Source organism: Meriones unguiculatus, chromosome 3, assembly GCF_030254825.1.
Source record: "Meriones unguiculatus strain TT.TT164.6M chromosome 3, Bangor_MerUng_6.1, whole genome shotgun sequence".
Taxonomy (NCBI): domain Eukaryota; kingdom Metazoa; phylum Chordata; class Mammalia; order Rodentia; family Muridae; genus Meriones; species Meriones unguiculatus.
In genome coordinates this window covers 184,098,064-184,112,429 of record NC_083351.1, presented here as the reverse complement: position 1 = coordinate 184,112,429, position 14,366 = coordinate 184,098,064, and the positions used below count along the sequence as shown (strand labels likewise).

Sequence of the window (14,366 nt, the reverse complement as noted above, 5' to 3'; positions counted from 1 at the left end):
TCAGGCAATAATTATAAAAAAACAAAAACAAAAAACAAAAAAAAATGACCTGTTGGCAGTTAATGACCTTTATGACATTTGTGTGAAATTTTGTGTCCTAAGCATTTATGACATCATGTCCCTTCAGTTTCACAACTCAATGAAAAAGATGACCACAAGGGCCCCATTCACTAAAAGGTATATCGAGGTTGAAGAAGTAGAGAGTGTTAGCCAAGGCCACGCAGTTCTTAGTGGGTCAGTAAGGCTCTGGTCCCCATCTGTGGGAGAGAGATGGAACCGGCCGCCTCCTGCATCATAACCACCCTGTTGTTCTCTCTCCAAACAGTGTCCTGAGGAACTGCGGCCCATGAAGGATGGCTCTGGCTGCTATGACCACTCCAAGGGCATTGACTGCTCTGATGGCTTTAATGGAGGGTGTGAGCAGCTGTGCCTCCAGCAGACACTACCTCTGCCCTACGACACCACCTCCAGCACAATCTTCATGTTTTGCGGGTGAGTCTCCGTGTTCAAGGCCCAGGCAGTCCCGCATAGCGGCACTGAATCTGAGGGCAAATGGCCAAAAACTACTACTTGACCAGGCTAGGCTTGACCTACAGGGACAAAGCCTTTTCCTTCTTTCGATTCATACCCTGTTGAGTGTACAAAAGAAGAACTGGAAAGAAAACAAGAATCAACAATTTAGGAGCACATACAGTCATGGCTCAGCCTCTTCCTAAGGTCTGGTTGTCCCATTCTGGTCCTTGTCATTGCCCTTTCTCCATCTCTCCTGGTAGCCCCGTCAGTGTGTGGAGAGACAGAGTCAGGGATGTTGAAGGTGTGTGTAGAAGCACACATATTGGTTCTACCAGGTTGGTTTAGTGTTTGGCCTCTCTGGGACAGGACATGTCCATTTGGGTCAGAACACCTTACTGGAAAGTGAAGCAAATCATACAGGAAGCGTTTACAGACAGCTTCTGGCTTCTGAAGAACTCAAGACCAGGTACTTTTGTAACTATTTTTCTTTTTTCTTTTCTTTCTTTCTTTTTCGTTTTAATTGGTGTAAGGAGGCTGGGGACTGAACTCAGGGCCATTCACATGCCAGGCAAGTACTCTAGCACTGAAGTCCATCCACAGCTGGACAAAATGAGCTTAGAAAACAGTGAAAAAGGAAGAGAACACTTTCAAATTAGCTTCTCCATGATCTCTTCCCTAACTCCCCCTCCCCCCGGCTCCAGCTTACCATCCTGTGAAAGATGTTTGTTCTCATCAGGACGGATGACATTTCTTCTAAGTGACTCTAGGGGTGATATTTGTGCTGCCTCGGTGCATAGAGTGGTGTCTGGTCTTCAGTAACTTCCCAAGAAAACAGCAACATTCTAATTTTTCTTCCCTAATTTAATCCCTCTCTGATTTGCTCATCTTTGGCTTTCTGTCACTCAAAAAGAGTCCCGACATTCTCATTACCAAGCAAAGGAGAGTAAGAGACTTAGCAACCTTTACAGTCCTGCCCATCACAAAAGAGGTGGAAGCAAGCAGCTTGCCAGAAAATTAATTTAACTTTGGTGGTTCCTGCACACGGAGTTAAGTGCTCATTTCAGGGTCTCCGTTCCCTGCCCCTTTCAAACTTGGGGCTGCTGGTACCTTCAAGCAGGTGTTGAAGTTGCTCGCTGGAGGCCTTAGGTATGTATCAATAAAATAAATAAGAAATAAATTAGCGTATGCAGACCTGAATTTATGGCAGTCTCTCCTCAGCTTAAGTGACTGCAGGGCAGTGTTGAGTAAATTATGCATGGATTCAGCTCTGCAGGCTTGCATACGGAATCAGCTGTGTTCTCGTCATTGTTATTTTCCTCTGTATGCGCTCGGGGGAGGGTGTTCTGCAGAAAATAACAGCGGTCACAGCAGCAGCCATGGAAGTAATGGATTTTGACGTCGGAAATCATCAACGCCTTCTACCCAGTGTGCACTGCGGGGCACCTTGGATTCAAAAGGAAGATTCTAGTCCCAGGACTCCTCTCACTGTCCTTTAGGCGGTGGGCAAGCCTCCCAAGACTCCTGACCGCCCTCATCTGTAAAATGTTGATAATGCCTGTCTCAATATAAAGACAGTTGTGGAGAGTACAAAGTACTGTTTTATTGTCCTGTTAGGCGCCACATTCAAAGCCGTAGCGCTGGCATGGAGCTCACGGCCTCCTTCCTGGGTGACCTTGGGCGCGCTACTTAACCCCGCTTAGCTCGGTGCCTCATTTCCCTCCTCTGTAACTAGGTGTAGTACTCAGCGCGTGTGGAGTTGCTGTAGAGAACGGTGCGTTGTCCACGCCACACTGAAGTGGGTACTGAGAGCTGGTGCGTACTGCATGGCGCCAAGTAACCACACTGAGTGACCTGGCCGCAGGTGCTGGCCCCTTCCCTGAGGACATGGTGCTCTCACGTTGCTTTTCTGGGAGACTGGACTCACCTATTGTACAGTGAAATTTCTGTGAAAGCGTTGAACAAGACTGGATTAGAGCATGGGTGAGCTGTTGGAGCCCCTTCACTGTTGGAAAACAGGACAGAAAAGGAAATCAAGGGCAGGTTTCCTAAAAACCAACTGTAGTTTCCACATGCTTTGGAAATTGTCGGTTAAAGATGCAGATGAGAAGGTACCCACACTTGTTAGAAGCACTGTACACAAGGAAGGCTATTAGCAGGTGCTTGTGAGAGTTTGCTATGAGAGAAGGAAGATGCTACTGAATTAAGCAGGGTAAACAAACGAACCCTCCCTTACTTAACTCACAGAAAGCTCTGTGAGCTTTTTCGGTTATGTGGGAGCAGGCTGGATAAACCTGTTTGCTGCCAGGTTAGTAACAGCGGCTAATGATTCATTAAGCACCTCTTACAGTGTCATGACTGCTTTAAAGGACTGCTCTGTGAACCCTCATGACAACACTGCAAGGAAGGGACAGTTAGGATTTTTATTTTACTGATTAGAACCACTCACAGTGTGCTCAATCCTGGTGGCTTGCCCAAGGTCACACAGCTGGTAATTGGGGCCATAGGAATTCCAACCTAGGCAGTATGGCTTCAGTCCCAAGCAAGACAGATAGACTATTTAGTTGCCAGCTTCTGAGTATATCTAGTCATGTGATCTTGGTGAAGTGATTCAATCTCCTTGAGCCTCTGCCCTTTAATGTAGACTCAGAAGTCACTGTACCCAGCTGTGGGGATTAAGTGAAATCGTGCACGCAGAGAGACTGGCATGTGGAGTGAAGCATTCAGTAAGCTGTGTAATTATTAGTTTAATAGATAGAAAATTGTAGCATTTAGGTATTCAATCACCAAATTTTATATTGTGCTTTCTACTCTGTTATCCAGAACCTTGAACAGAGCCTAGCACATAGTGGGTGCTCAGCTAATAATTATTTTTAAAAGTCTTCACTTAATGTAAGTCAATCTAAGGCATTGCTTTTCTGCTAATATTTCACACACACACATCTCTCTTCTTATATGAAACTTATGGAGTTTTGACAACACTGTTTTCTTCACAACCACTCTTTTCTTTGCCCTGTACCAAATTCATCCCATTTGCCCCTGGTCCATTAAAGACCTGGACATCTCTGTGTCACCTTCTAGTCTTAAGGAAAAGCATCATCTTTCTTTTTCACTGTTTTTAAATTTATTTATATTTTTATAAATTAGTTAATTCACTTTGTATCCCCGCTGTAGCCCCTCCCTGATCCCCTAGCAATCCCACCCTCCCTCTCTTATCTTTTTCTCATCTTCTCCCATGCCCCTCCCCAAGTCCACTGATAGGGGAGGTCTTTCTCTCCTTCCATGTGACCCTAGCCTGTCAGATCTCATAGGATTGGCTGCATTGTCTTCCTCTGTGGCCTGGTAAAGCTGCTCCCCACTCAGAGGGAGGCGATCAAAGAGCCAGCCACTGAGGTCATGTCAGAGACACCTCCTGTTCCCCTTACTAGAGAACACACTTGGACACTGAGCTGCCATGGGCTACATCTGAGCAGGGGTTCTAGGTTATCTCCATGCATGGTCCTTGGTTGTAGTATCAGTCTCAGAAAAGACCCCTGGGCACAGAATTTTTTGATCTGTTGCTCTTCTTGTGGAGCTCTTGTCCTCTCCAGGTCTTCCTATCTCCCCCTTCTTTTGTAAGATTCCCTGAGCTCTGCCCAAAGTTTGGCTATGAGTCTCAGCATCTCCTTCGATACCTTGCTGGACAAAGTCTTTCAATGGTCCTCTGTGGTGGGCTCCCGTCCTATTGCCTGTTTTCTCCCTCTTCTAATGTCCATCTCCTTTGCCTTTCTTCATGAGGATTGATCATCCTACCCAGGGTCCACCTCCTTGCTTAGCTTCTTTAGCTAAGTATTTTTTTTCCTATATTATATGTCTAATATCCACTTATAAGTGAATACATACCATGTGTGTCTTTCTGCTTCTCAGATAACTCACTCAATATGATGTTTTCTAATTCCCACCATTTGCCTGCAAATTTCATGATTTCCTTGTTTTTAATTGCTGAGTAGTATTTCATTGTGTAAATGTATGACAATTTCTGTATCCATTCATCTGTTGAGGGACATCTGGGTTGTTTCCAGATTCTGGCTATAACAAATAAAGCTGCTACAAACAAGGTTGAGCTAATGTCCTTGCTGTATACTTGAATATGTTTTGGATATATGCCTAGAAGTGGTATAGCTGGATCTTGAGGAAGCACTATTTCTAATTGAGAAAGGGCCAGATTGATTTCCAAAGTTGTTGTTTACATTCCTACCAGGAATAGAGAAGGGTTTCCCCTTCTCCACATCCTCTCCAGCATGTGTTCTCACTTGAGTTTTTGATCTTGGCCATTCTGATGGGTGTAAGGTGAAATCTCAGGGTTGTTTTGATTTGCATTTCTCTGATGACTATGAATGTTGAACATAGTCTTTCTTTCTTAAAGAAAGTGAACAACACTTTCTTTAAGTGCTTCTCTGCCATTCAATATTACTCTATTGAGAATTCTCTGTTAAACTCTGTACACCAAGTTTTAATTGGGTCACTTGATTTTTTGCTGTTTACCTTCTTGAGTTCTTTACGTATTCTGGATATTAGCCCTCTGTCAGATATAGGGTTGGTGAAGATCCTTTCCCAGTCTGTAGGCTGTCATTTTGTTCTGATAAAAGTGTCCTTTGCTTTATAAAACTTTTCAGTTTCATGAGGTGCCAGGTATTGATTGTTGCTCTTAGTGATGAAAAGCATCACCTTCTTCAACAAGTTCTCCTGAACATCATGGGTGTGGTGAAGAAGTAGAGTTATCTCAGTGAAGGATAATAATACAAATAAAGTCTGCTTAAATGATGGATTGATGTTTATCAAGTGGTATAGGGAACAAATAGAAAGGATTTCTGTCTCTGTCATTGTCATGTGTATGTGTCTAATATAGCATATACATATATATTTATAATTATTGGGATTCTCATATGGAATGAAGCATTAAATAAGCTGTATAGCTAATAATCTAATTTTTTTCTTTTCTACCCATCCTCTGATAAGAGAAAGGATTATTTAAATTTGCCTGTAATTCATTTTCTTAGGGCTTAGAAGAGGGTTGATGCAGGGTTTCATGGAGCCCAAGTTATCTTTGGATTGAGTGTGTAGCCAGAGACAACCTTAAACTCCTACCCTCTCGCCTCCACCTCCCAAGCATTGGGATTACAGGCACACACCACCATCCCTACCACTTACAGCTAAGCTAATTTTACTCATGGTATCTGGACATATCTTATGCCTGAATCTCTGGCTAACTACCCAGATTGTTAGCCCTGTTGCCAGACCAATCCATCCCACTGCATGTTTTCATTCTGTGTGAACTCCACTGAGTTATTGATTTACCTGTTTTACTTCTACCTGCCATACCATGTGAGGTGCCCTTTAAGAACAGAAGCTACTTCTTAGCCACCTGGTGTCTGTCTTACTCACTGCTCCATTGCTGTGAAGAGACAGCATAACCATGCCAACTCTTCTAAAAGAAGGCATTTCTTTAGGGTCTTCATTACAGATTCAGAGGGCTGGTCCATTATCATCATGGCAGGAAGCATGATGGTGGACAGATGTGGTGCTGGAGAAGCAGCTGAAAGCTCCGTCCTCATCTGTAACTGGGGTGTGGGGAGGAAGGGAAAGAGCGGGAGAGGGAGAGACAGACAGACATGCACGCAGGCAGGCAGGCAGGTAGGCAGACTGGGTCTGGCGTGGGCTTTTTGAAACCTCCAGTCCTAATCTAGTGGCACACTTTTTCCTACAAGGCCACAGCTACTCCTACAAGAGCACACACACTCCAGCAAAGTCACAACTCCTAATGCTTCTCAAGTAGTGCCGCTCTCTAATGTTGAAGCATCCAAATATGTGAGCCTATGGGGACTATTCTCATTCAAGCTTCCAGGGCGTCTTTGCTGTCATTTTCTATTGCTTGACCCCAAGGGCCTCTTTAAAACTTTAGTAGCTGAGTGAGAGAACTTGCTAGACTTGTGTTTGTTGTATTCTCTTTGTGTTTGGCGTTTTGTGAGATGCTACCAATGCAGTGAAGCATTAATCACAAATTCTTGTCCACAAAGGACAAGTAGATACTGGGAGCAGGCGGCTGAGTCTCCCTTTGTCCTCGTGGATGGGAACAGAGACCAGGCAGCCTGTGTGCTAGCAGAAGCTTTGAGGTAGGTTGTGAAGTCACTGGACTTTAAGCTGAAGTATTTAGAAAGATTCTTGTAAGTGGGGAGGCTTTGCCTTCTGTGAAGACCCCAGCAAGTTGCCTAGCAACTGAGTTTATCTGCTGTGTTTATGTGGGAGAGTTTAACAATGTCTACCACGCACATTTCCAGGAGAACTTAATTTCATCCACATAAATCTGATGCATTTTTTATAAGCTACTAATATAAATATAGAGCTAAGCAGGAGTGTGTATAAAGGAATGAGGGGGGAAAAGAAAACAGTTTTGGGAGTCTGAAATAAGAAAGTCACTCAACTTAGAATAAATTTAGCTTTGTGATTCTTGGCAATGAAAGTAAACAGTTTTAGAAAACAATACAGTAGATTATGTAGTTGTCTTTGCTTGAGAAAAAGAATGTTGTGTTTTGTTTTTTTAATCTGTTTTTTTTTTTTGAGGGGGTGCAGTTTTTGGCCTTATTAACTAAGGCATTTCCATCCTTCTTCCCATGTGGTGAGAATTTCATCAACAGTTTTGGAATTTCCATGTTTCTGAGGGTAGTTAGAAAGAAAATCAAGGCTCACAGCCACCTGAACTATTCCTGGGAGAAAAAACTAAGAGTGTGAACTATCCCAAATATCTCTAAGCTCCGATTTGAATGAAAATGTATTTCCTGGAGGGCAGAATAGCTCAGCAGTTCTTACCTGGTTGCTCTTCCGGGGGGCCAGATTCAGTCCTCCTCCACTACAGGACAGCTCACAGCCATTGGTAATTCCCGTTCGGGAGGAATTTGATGTCTTCTGATCTCCATGCATATCAGTCACACACTGTTTTCATAGTAATACAAGCAGACAAAGCACTCAGACATATAAAATAAATAGATCCTAAAAGTTGTTTTAAAACAAAGTGTGTTTACACACATTAGCTCAGAAACAAGCTATCCTTGAGTCACCCTAATTGTCCCTATGGGTTAAATGTTTTGTTTATATGATTTAGGGAAGAAACGGAGATAAATGCATGAGAGTACTATCTGTAGCTAATGGAAAATGCCTTGTTTTCATTACCCTCACTAAAGTCTACTCTGGATTTACACAATACTGAATGAGGCAGTGGAGGAACTGGATTTTCTTTTGAGCATTTGTAAACCCTGAATATCCACTCAAGCACGTGTTTTGTGACACTTTCTGCCGATGGGCTAAAACCAGATCAGTCTCCCTTTGCCCCTGACTCCACCTTTCCTGGTATTAGACACCTTTCTCGGTGATTTGACAAAATACCAGGCAAGAAGCAACCTCAGAGAGGGAGGGCTTATTTTGGTTCTATGTTTAAAGGGACATGGTCCAACCTTAATGAGAAGTCTAGATGGCAAGAGCTAGAAGCAGCTGGTCACATTGTTTCCATAGCCAGGAAGCAGATAATGAACCGGAGTTGGAGCCAAGCTATAAAATCTCAAGGCTGGCCCAGATGCCTGTTTCATCCAGTGAGACTCTACCTGCTGATGGTTCTGGAGAATTCCCAAACAGCTAGCTGGAGATCAAGTGTTCAAATACATAAGCCCATAGGGAATATTTCACATGCAACTCAGGACACTGAGTTAACACTGTACATCTGCATGCTAGAGGAAAATTTTAGTGCTGGAGATGGAATCTAGGATCATAGCAAATTGGACAGCTGAGCTATATCTGAATACCTGTATGCCATATTCTTATCAAACATTAAAACATCTTTCGGGTGTATGCCCAGGAGTGGTACAGCTGGGTCTTGAGGTGGCTATTGCCAGTTTTTGAGAAAGCACCAAATTGATTTCCAAAGTGGTTGTACAACTTTACACTCCCACCAGCAATGGAGGAGGGTTCCCCTTTCTCCACATCCTCTCCAGCATGTGCTGTCACTTGAGGTTTTTACCTTAATCATTCTGGCATGTATAAGATGGAATCTCAGAGTTGTTTTGATTTGCATCTCCCTGATGACTAAGGATATTAAGCGTTTCTCCTCTGTTGAGATTCCTTTGTTGTGAATTCTGTTTAGCTCTGTATCCCATTTTTAAATTGGATTATTTGTTTTGTTGGTGTTTAATTTCTTGAGTTCTTTATATATTCTGGATATTAGCCCTTTGTCGAATGTAAGATTGGTGCAGATCTTTTCCCAGTCTATAGACTGCCTTTTTTCCTTTTTTTTTTTTTTTTTTTTTTTCTTAACAGTGTCCTTTGCTTTACAGAAGCTTTTCAGTTTCAGGAGGTCTCATTTATTGATTGCTGATCTTAGAGCTTGTGCTGTTGGTGCTCTGTTCAGGAAGTTGTCTCCCGTGCAAATGAGTTCAAGGCTCTTATCCAGTTTCTCCTTTCTCCTCTAGCAGAGTTAGTATATCTTGTTTTATGTTGTGGTCTTTGATCTACTTGAGTTTTATGCGGGCTGATAAATATGTTTTGATTTGCATTTTTCTACATGTATGCATCCAGTTAGACCAGCACCATTTGATGAAGATGCTGTCTTTTTTCCATTGTATGGTTTGAGTCCTTTGTCAAAAATCAGGTGTACATAGGGGGGTTTATTTCTGGGTCTTTGATTCGATACCAGCCTATTCCTTTACTAGTATCAAGCAGTTTTTATTAATGTTGCTCTGTAGTATAGCTAGAGGTCAGGTATGGAGAAACCTCCAGAAGTTCTATTTTTTTTTATAGGATTGTTTTAGCTATTCTGGGTTTTTGTTTTCCATATGAAGTTTAGGCTTGTTCTTTAAAGGTTGTGAAAAATGTGTTATTATGAGGGGATTGCATTGAATCTGTAGATTGCCTTTGGTGAGATGTCCATTTTTACAGAGTTAATGCTAATGATTGATGAGAATAGGAGAACTTGCCATCTCTGGTACCTTCTTCAATTTCTTTCTTCTGACACTTGAAATTCTTGTCTTACAGGTTTTTTTTACTTTCTTGGTTAGATTTACCCCTTGCTAATTTATATTAATTCTGGCTAATTTTTTTGTTTTGAAATCAATGTATTTTTTTATTGCATTGCATTTTTTTTCTATCTACATGTTGTCAAGTTTGAATATTGATACACAGAATTTGTAAGGTAAAAATACCTGATGTGCTACAAATTTTATTTGTTACAAAGTAAGACATCATAATTACAAGCTTTAAATTTTAGCTGTATACAGTGTTGCTATTATTTCTTTTTCGTGTATGTGCTCATGATTAGATCAGGTCTCCTTGGTAAGTTTGAACATTCTTTGCACACTATCTTATAAACATCTGCCCACCCCTAAGCTTTCCTTACTGTGCTGTTGCATGAATGAAAAGTATTTTTTATTCATCTACACTGTGAGTTAAGCCCAGCTTGCCTTCTTTTTATCTTTAATTTATTATTATTTTTTTGTTTTTTAATTAACCTTTTAATGTTTTTATTAATTACACTTTATTCACATTGTATCCTTCCTGTAGCTCCCTCCATCCTCCTCTCCCAATCCCTCCCTTCTTCTTCTCCACACATGCCCCTCCCCAAGTCCACTGATAGGGGAGGTCTTCTTTTTCTTTCTTCTGATCCTAGTCTATTAGGTCTCATCAGGAGTGGCTGCATTGTCTTCCTCTGTGGCCTGGTAAGGCTGCTCCCTGCTCAGGCAGAGGTGATCAAAGAGCAGGCCAATCAGTTCATGTCATATAATATAGAATAAACCTACTAAAATCTGTATACCTAAACTAATCAAGAAAGAGTACTCTGGCTAAAATGCTCAATCCGCATCCAGAAAGGCTCTGCCCTGCAAACTCTCAGATGCTGAGACTTATGGGCAACCTTTGGGCAGAGTGCAGGGAATCTTATGAAAGAAGTGGGAAATAGGAAGATCTGGAGAGGACAGGAACTCCACAAGGAGAGCAACAAAACCAGAAAATCTGAGCACAAGGGTCTTTCCTGAGACTGATACTCCAAACAAGTACCAGTCATGGAGATAAACCTAGAACCCCTGCTACAGCCCATGGCAGTTCAGTGTCCAAGTGGGTTCCATAGTAATGGGAACAGGGACTGTCTCTGACAATTGTGGCTATTTTTAAGGGTGTGGTTTCTCTAATTTCTTTTGTTTGTCATTTGTATACAGGAGAGCTACTGATTTTTTTAATTAATCTTCAGCCACTTTGCTGAAGGAATTTATCAGCTTTAGGAGTTCTCTGATGGAATTTTTGCGTCCCTCATGTATACTAGCATATTATCTGCAAATAATGATACTTTAAGTTCTTCCTTTCCGATTTGTATTCCTTTGATCTCTTTTAGTTGTCTTATTGCTCTAGCTAGGACTTCAAGTACTATGTTGAAGAGATACTGACAGAGTGGGCAGCCTTGTCTTGTCCCTGATTTACATGGGATTGATTTGAGTTTCTCTCCATTTAGTTTGATGTTGGCTATAGGCTTGCTGTATATAGCATTTCTTCTGTTTAGGTATGGGCCTTGTATCCCCAATCTCTCCAAGAATTTTATCATGAAGAGGTGTCAGATTTTGCAAAAGGCTTTTTTTTTTTAACCTAACGAGATGATCATATGATTTTTTTTTCTTTCAGTTTGTTTATATGGCGGATCACATTGATAGATTTTGTATGTTGAACCATCAATGCCCTGGGATGAAGTCTTCTTGATCATGTTGATTGATGTGTTTGATGTGTTCTTGAATTCAGTTTTCACATATCTTATTATTTTTGAGTCAATGTTCATAAGGGAGATTAGCCTGAAATTTTCATTCTTTGTTGAGTATTTATGAGTATTTAGGTATCAGGGTGACTCTGGCTTCATAGAATAAATTTGGTAGTGTTCTTCCTGTTTATATTTTATGCAATAGTTTGAGGAGTACTGTTGTCAGCTCTTCTTTGAAAGTCTGGTAGAATTCCACACTAAAACCATCTGGCCCTGGCTTTTTTGTTTGTTTGTTTGTTTGTTTGTTTGTTTGTTTGAGAGACTTTTGATGACTGATTCTATTTCCTTAGGGAGCATAGGGCTGTTTAAACTATTTATCCACTCTTTTTTTTAACTTTGGTAGGTGAACTCTATTAAGAAAATTGTCTAATTCCTCTCAATTTTCCAATTTTTTGGAATACAGGCTTTTGAAGTAAGACTTAATGGTTCTTTGGATTTCCTCAGTGATGATTGTTATGTCCACCTTTTCATTTCTGATTTTGTTAATTTGAGTACTGCCTCTTTGACTTTTAGTTAGTTTGGCTAGAGATTTGTCTGTCGTGTTGATTTTCTCAAAGAACCAACTCTTGGTTTCATTTATTCTTTGTATTATCTCTTTCTTTCTAATTTATTGATTTCAGCCCTGAGTTTGATGATTTCCTGCTGTCTACTTCTCTTCTGTGTGTTTGCTTCTTTTTTTTTTTTTCTAAAGCTTCCAGGTGATCTATTAAGTTGCTAATATAGGGTCTCTCCGATTTCTTTACAGAGACACTTAACTGCTATGAACTTTCCTCTTAGCACTGCTTTCATGGTGTCCCTTTACTTTTGACCTCATTTTCACCTAATTCTAGAAAATCTTTAATTTGTTTCTTTATTTCCCTCACCCAGTGAACACTGGAAGGGCAGGGCACGGATCTCTCAGGTCGCAGCTGCAGGGCGGCATTCCACCTCAGGAGGCAGCCTCAGGAGATCTGGTGCCTCTGAAGGCAGCTAAGCTGGGGGTTACAGGCCTGCAAGATACTGTGCTCTTGGGACTCAGGCTCATCTGGGCTCTGCAGTCTTGGGTCCGGGGATACATATGGTTTTATTGTCTACCTGGTCTCCACAGGGGGACCAGTAAAACCTTGGTTTGGAGGTTGGGATGCTGCCCCAGGAATCCAGACACTGCACTTGGAGGTGGGGGATCGGGAGGGATCTGATGTCTGGCTACTGGAGCAGTGGGTCCCTGGAACTGGGGGCCTGCACTATCTCAAGTATGCAGAAAGGGCAGGGGTTTCACAGTTCATGACTCCTGGGCCCTGGAGATAGCCACAGAGGGCCTGAATCTGATTGTCCCAGACACCGTAGCATCCCCTCCGGTCCAGGAAGCACCAAAGTCGGTGTTTTGGATACCTGTTTACTCACCACTTTCAGTCTCTAATCTTCTGCTCCTTAGATGTGGTACACACTGGTCACTGCTACCTTGAAACCTAGCCTTATTATTCTTTATTTTCAGTCTTTCTGTAAGGATTCGATTACTCTTCTATACTAAACAAATAGTATTTAGTTTATGTATTTCAATAAATAATGTTATTGATCACCAAAGAATGATAGAATAACAATCCAGAAAACACAAAAATAAAATTTATGGGCTTTGAAAATCATATTTTAATTTTTTTAATTTATTTATGTATTTTTATAAATTGCAGTTTATTCACTTTGTATCCTTGCTTTGTATCCTCTCTCAGCTCCTTCCAATTCCACCCTCCCTCCCTTATCGCCTCCCATGTCCCTCCCCAAGACCATTGGTAGGGGAAGTGCTCCTCCCCTTCCTTCTGACCCTTGGCTATTAGGTCTCATCAGGACTGGCTGCATTGTCTTCCTCTGTGGACTGCTAAGGCTGCTCTCCCATCAGGGGGAGGTGATCAAAGAGCCAGCCACAGAGTTCATGTCAGAGACAGCACCTATTCCCATTACTAAGTAGGGAACTCACTTGGAGACTTAGGTGCCAGAGGTTACATCTGTGCAAGGGTTCTAGCTTGTCTCCATGTATGGTCCTCCAGGTCTTCTTCTCTCACCTTCTTTCATAAGATGCCCTGAGCTCTGCCCAAAGTTTGGCTACGAGTCTCAGCGTCTCCTTTGAAGCCTTGCTGGGTAGAGTCTTTCAGAGGCCCTCTGTGGTAAGCTCCTGTCCTGTTGCCTATTTTCTCCCACTCTTAATGTCCATCCCATTTACCTTTGTGAGTGAGGATTGATCATCTTACCCAGGGTAAGCTTGGCTTACCTCCTGGCTTAGCTTCTTTATGTGTACAGATTTTAGTGTGTTTATCCTACGTTATAATATAATATCCACTTATAAGTGAGTATGTACCATGTGTGTCTTTCTGCTCCTGGGATAACTCACTCAGGATGATCTTTTCTAGTTCCCACTATTTGTCTACAAATTTCATGATTTCCTTGTTTTTAATTGCTGAGTAGTATTCCATTGTGTCAATGTACCACAATTTCTGTATCCATTCCTCCATTGAGGGGCATCTGGGTTATTTCCAGCTTCTGGCTATTACAAATAAAGCTACTACAAACATGGCTGAGGAAATATCCTTGTTGTATACTTGAGCATCTTTTGGATATATGTCTAGGAGTGGTATAGCTGAGGTAACACTCTTCCTAATTTTCTCAGAAAGTGCTATATTTATTTCCAAAGTGTTTGTACAAGTTTACATTCCTACCAGCAAAGGAGGAGTGTTCCCCTTTCTCCATATCCTCTCCAGCATGTGTTGTCACTTGAGTTTTTGATCTGGGCCATTCTGGTGGTTGAAGGTGAAATTTCAGGGTGGTTTTTATTTGCATTTCCTTGATGAATAAGGACACTGAACATTTCTTTAAGTGTTTCTCTGCCATTCGATATTCCTCTATTGAGAATTCTCTGTTTAGTTCTGTACCCCATTTTTTAATTGTGTTACTTGATTTTTTTGCTCTTTAATTGATTGAGTTCTTTATATATTCTGGATATCAGCTCTCTGTCAGATATAGGCTTGGTGTAGATCCTTTCCCAATCTGTAGGTTGTCATTTTGTTCT

At 41.6% G+C, this 14,366-nt stretch overlaps 1 protein-coding gene across 4 annotated transcripts in view; it reads left to right on the top strand.

Annotated features, from left to right (window-relative positions):
* The window catches only part of Astn2 (astrotactin 2), a 995,804-nt gene that overhangs the window by 613,689 nt on the left and 367,749 nt on the right, over window positions 1-14,366 (top strand). For all 4 annotated transcript variants that reach the window (XM_060381206.1, XM_060381207.1, XM_060381208.1 and 1 more), the window contains one exon: window positions 326-492. In XM_060381206.1, coding sequence (XP_060237189.1) covers window positions 326-492 — 167 coding nt within the window. The remainder of the gene's footprint in view (window positions 1-325; window positions 493-14,366) is intronic.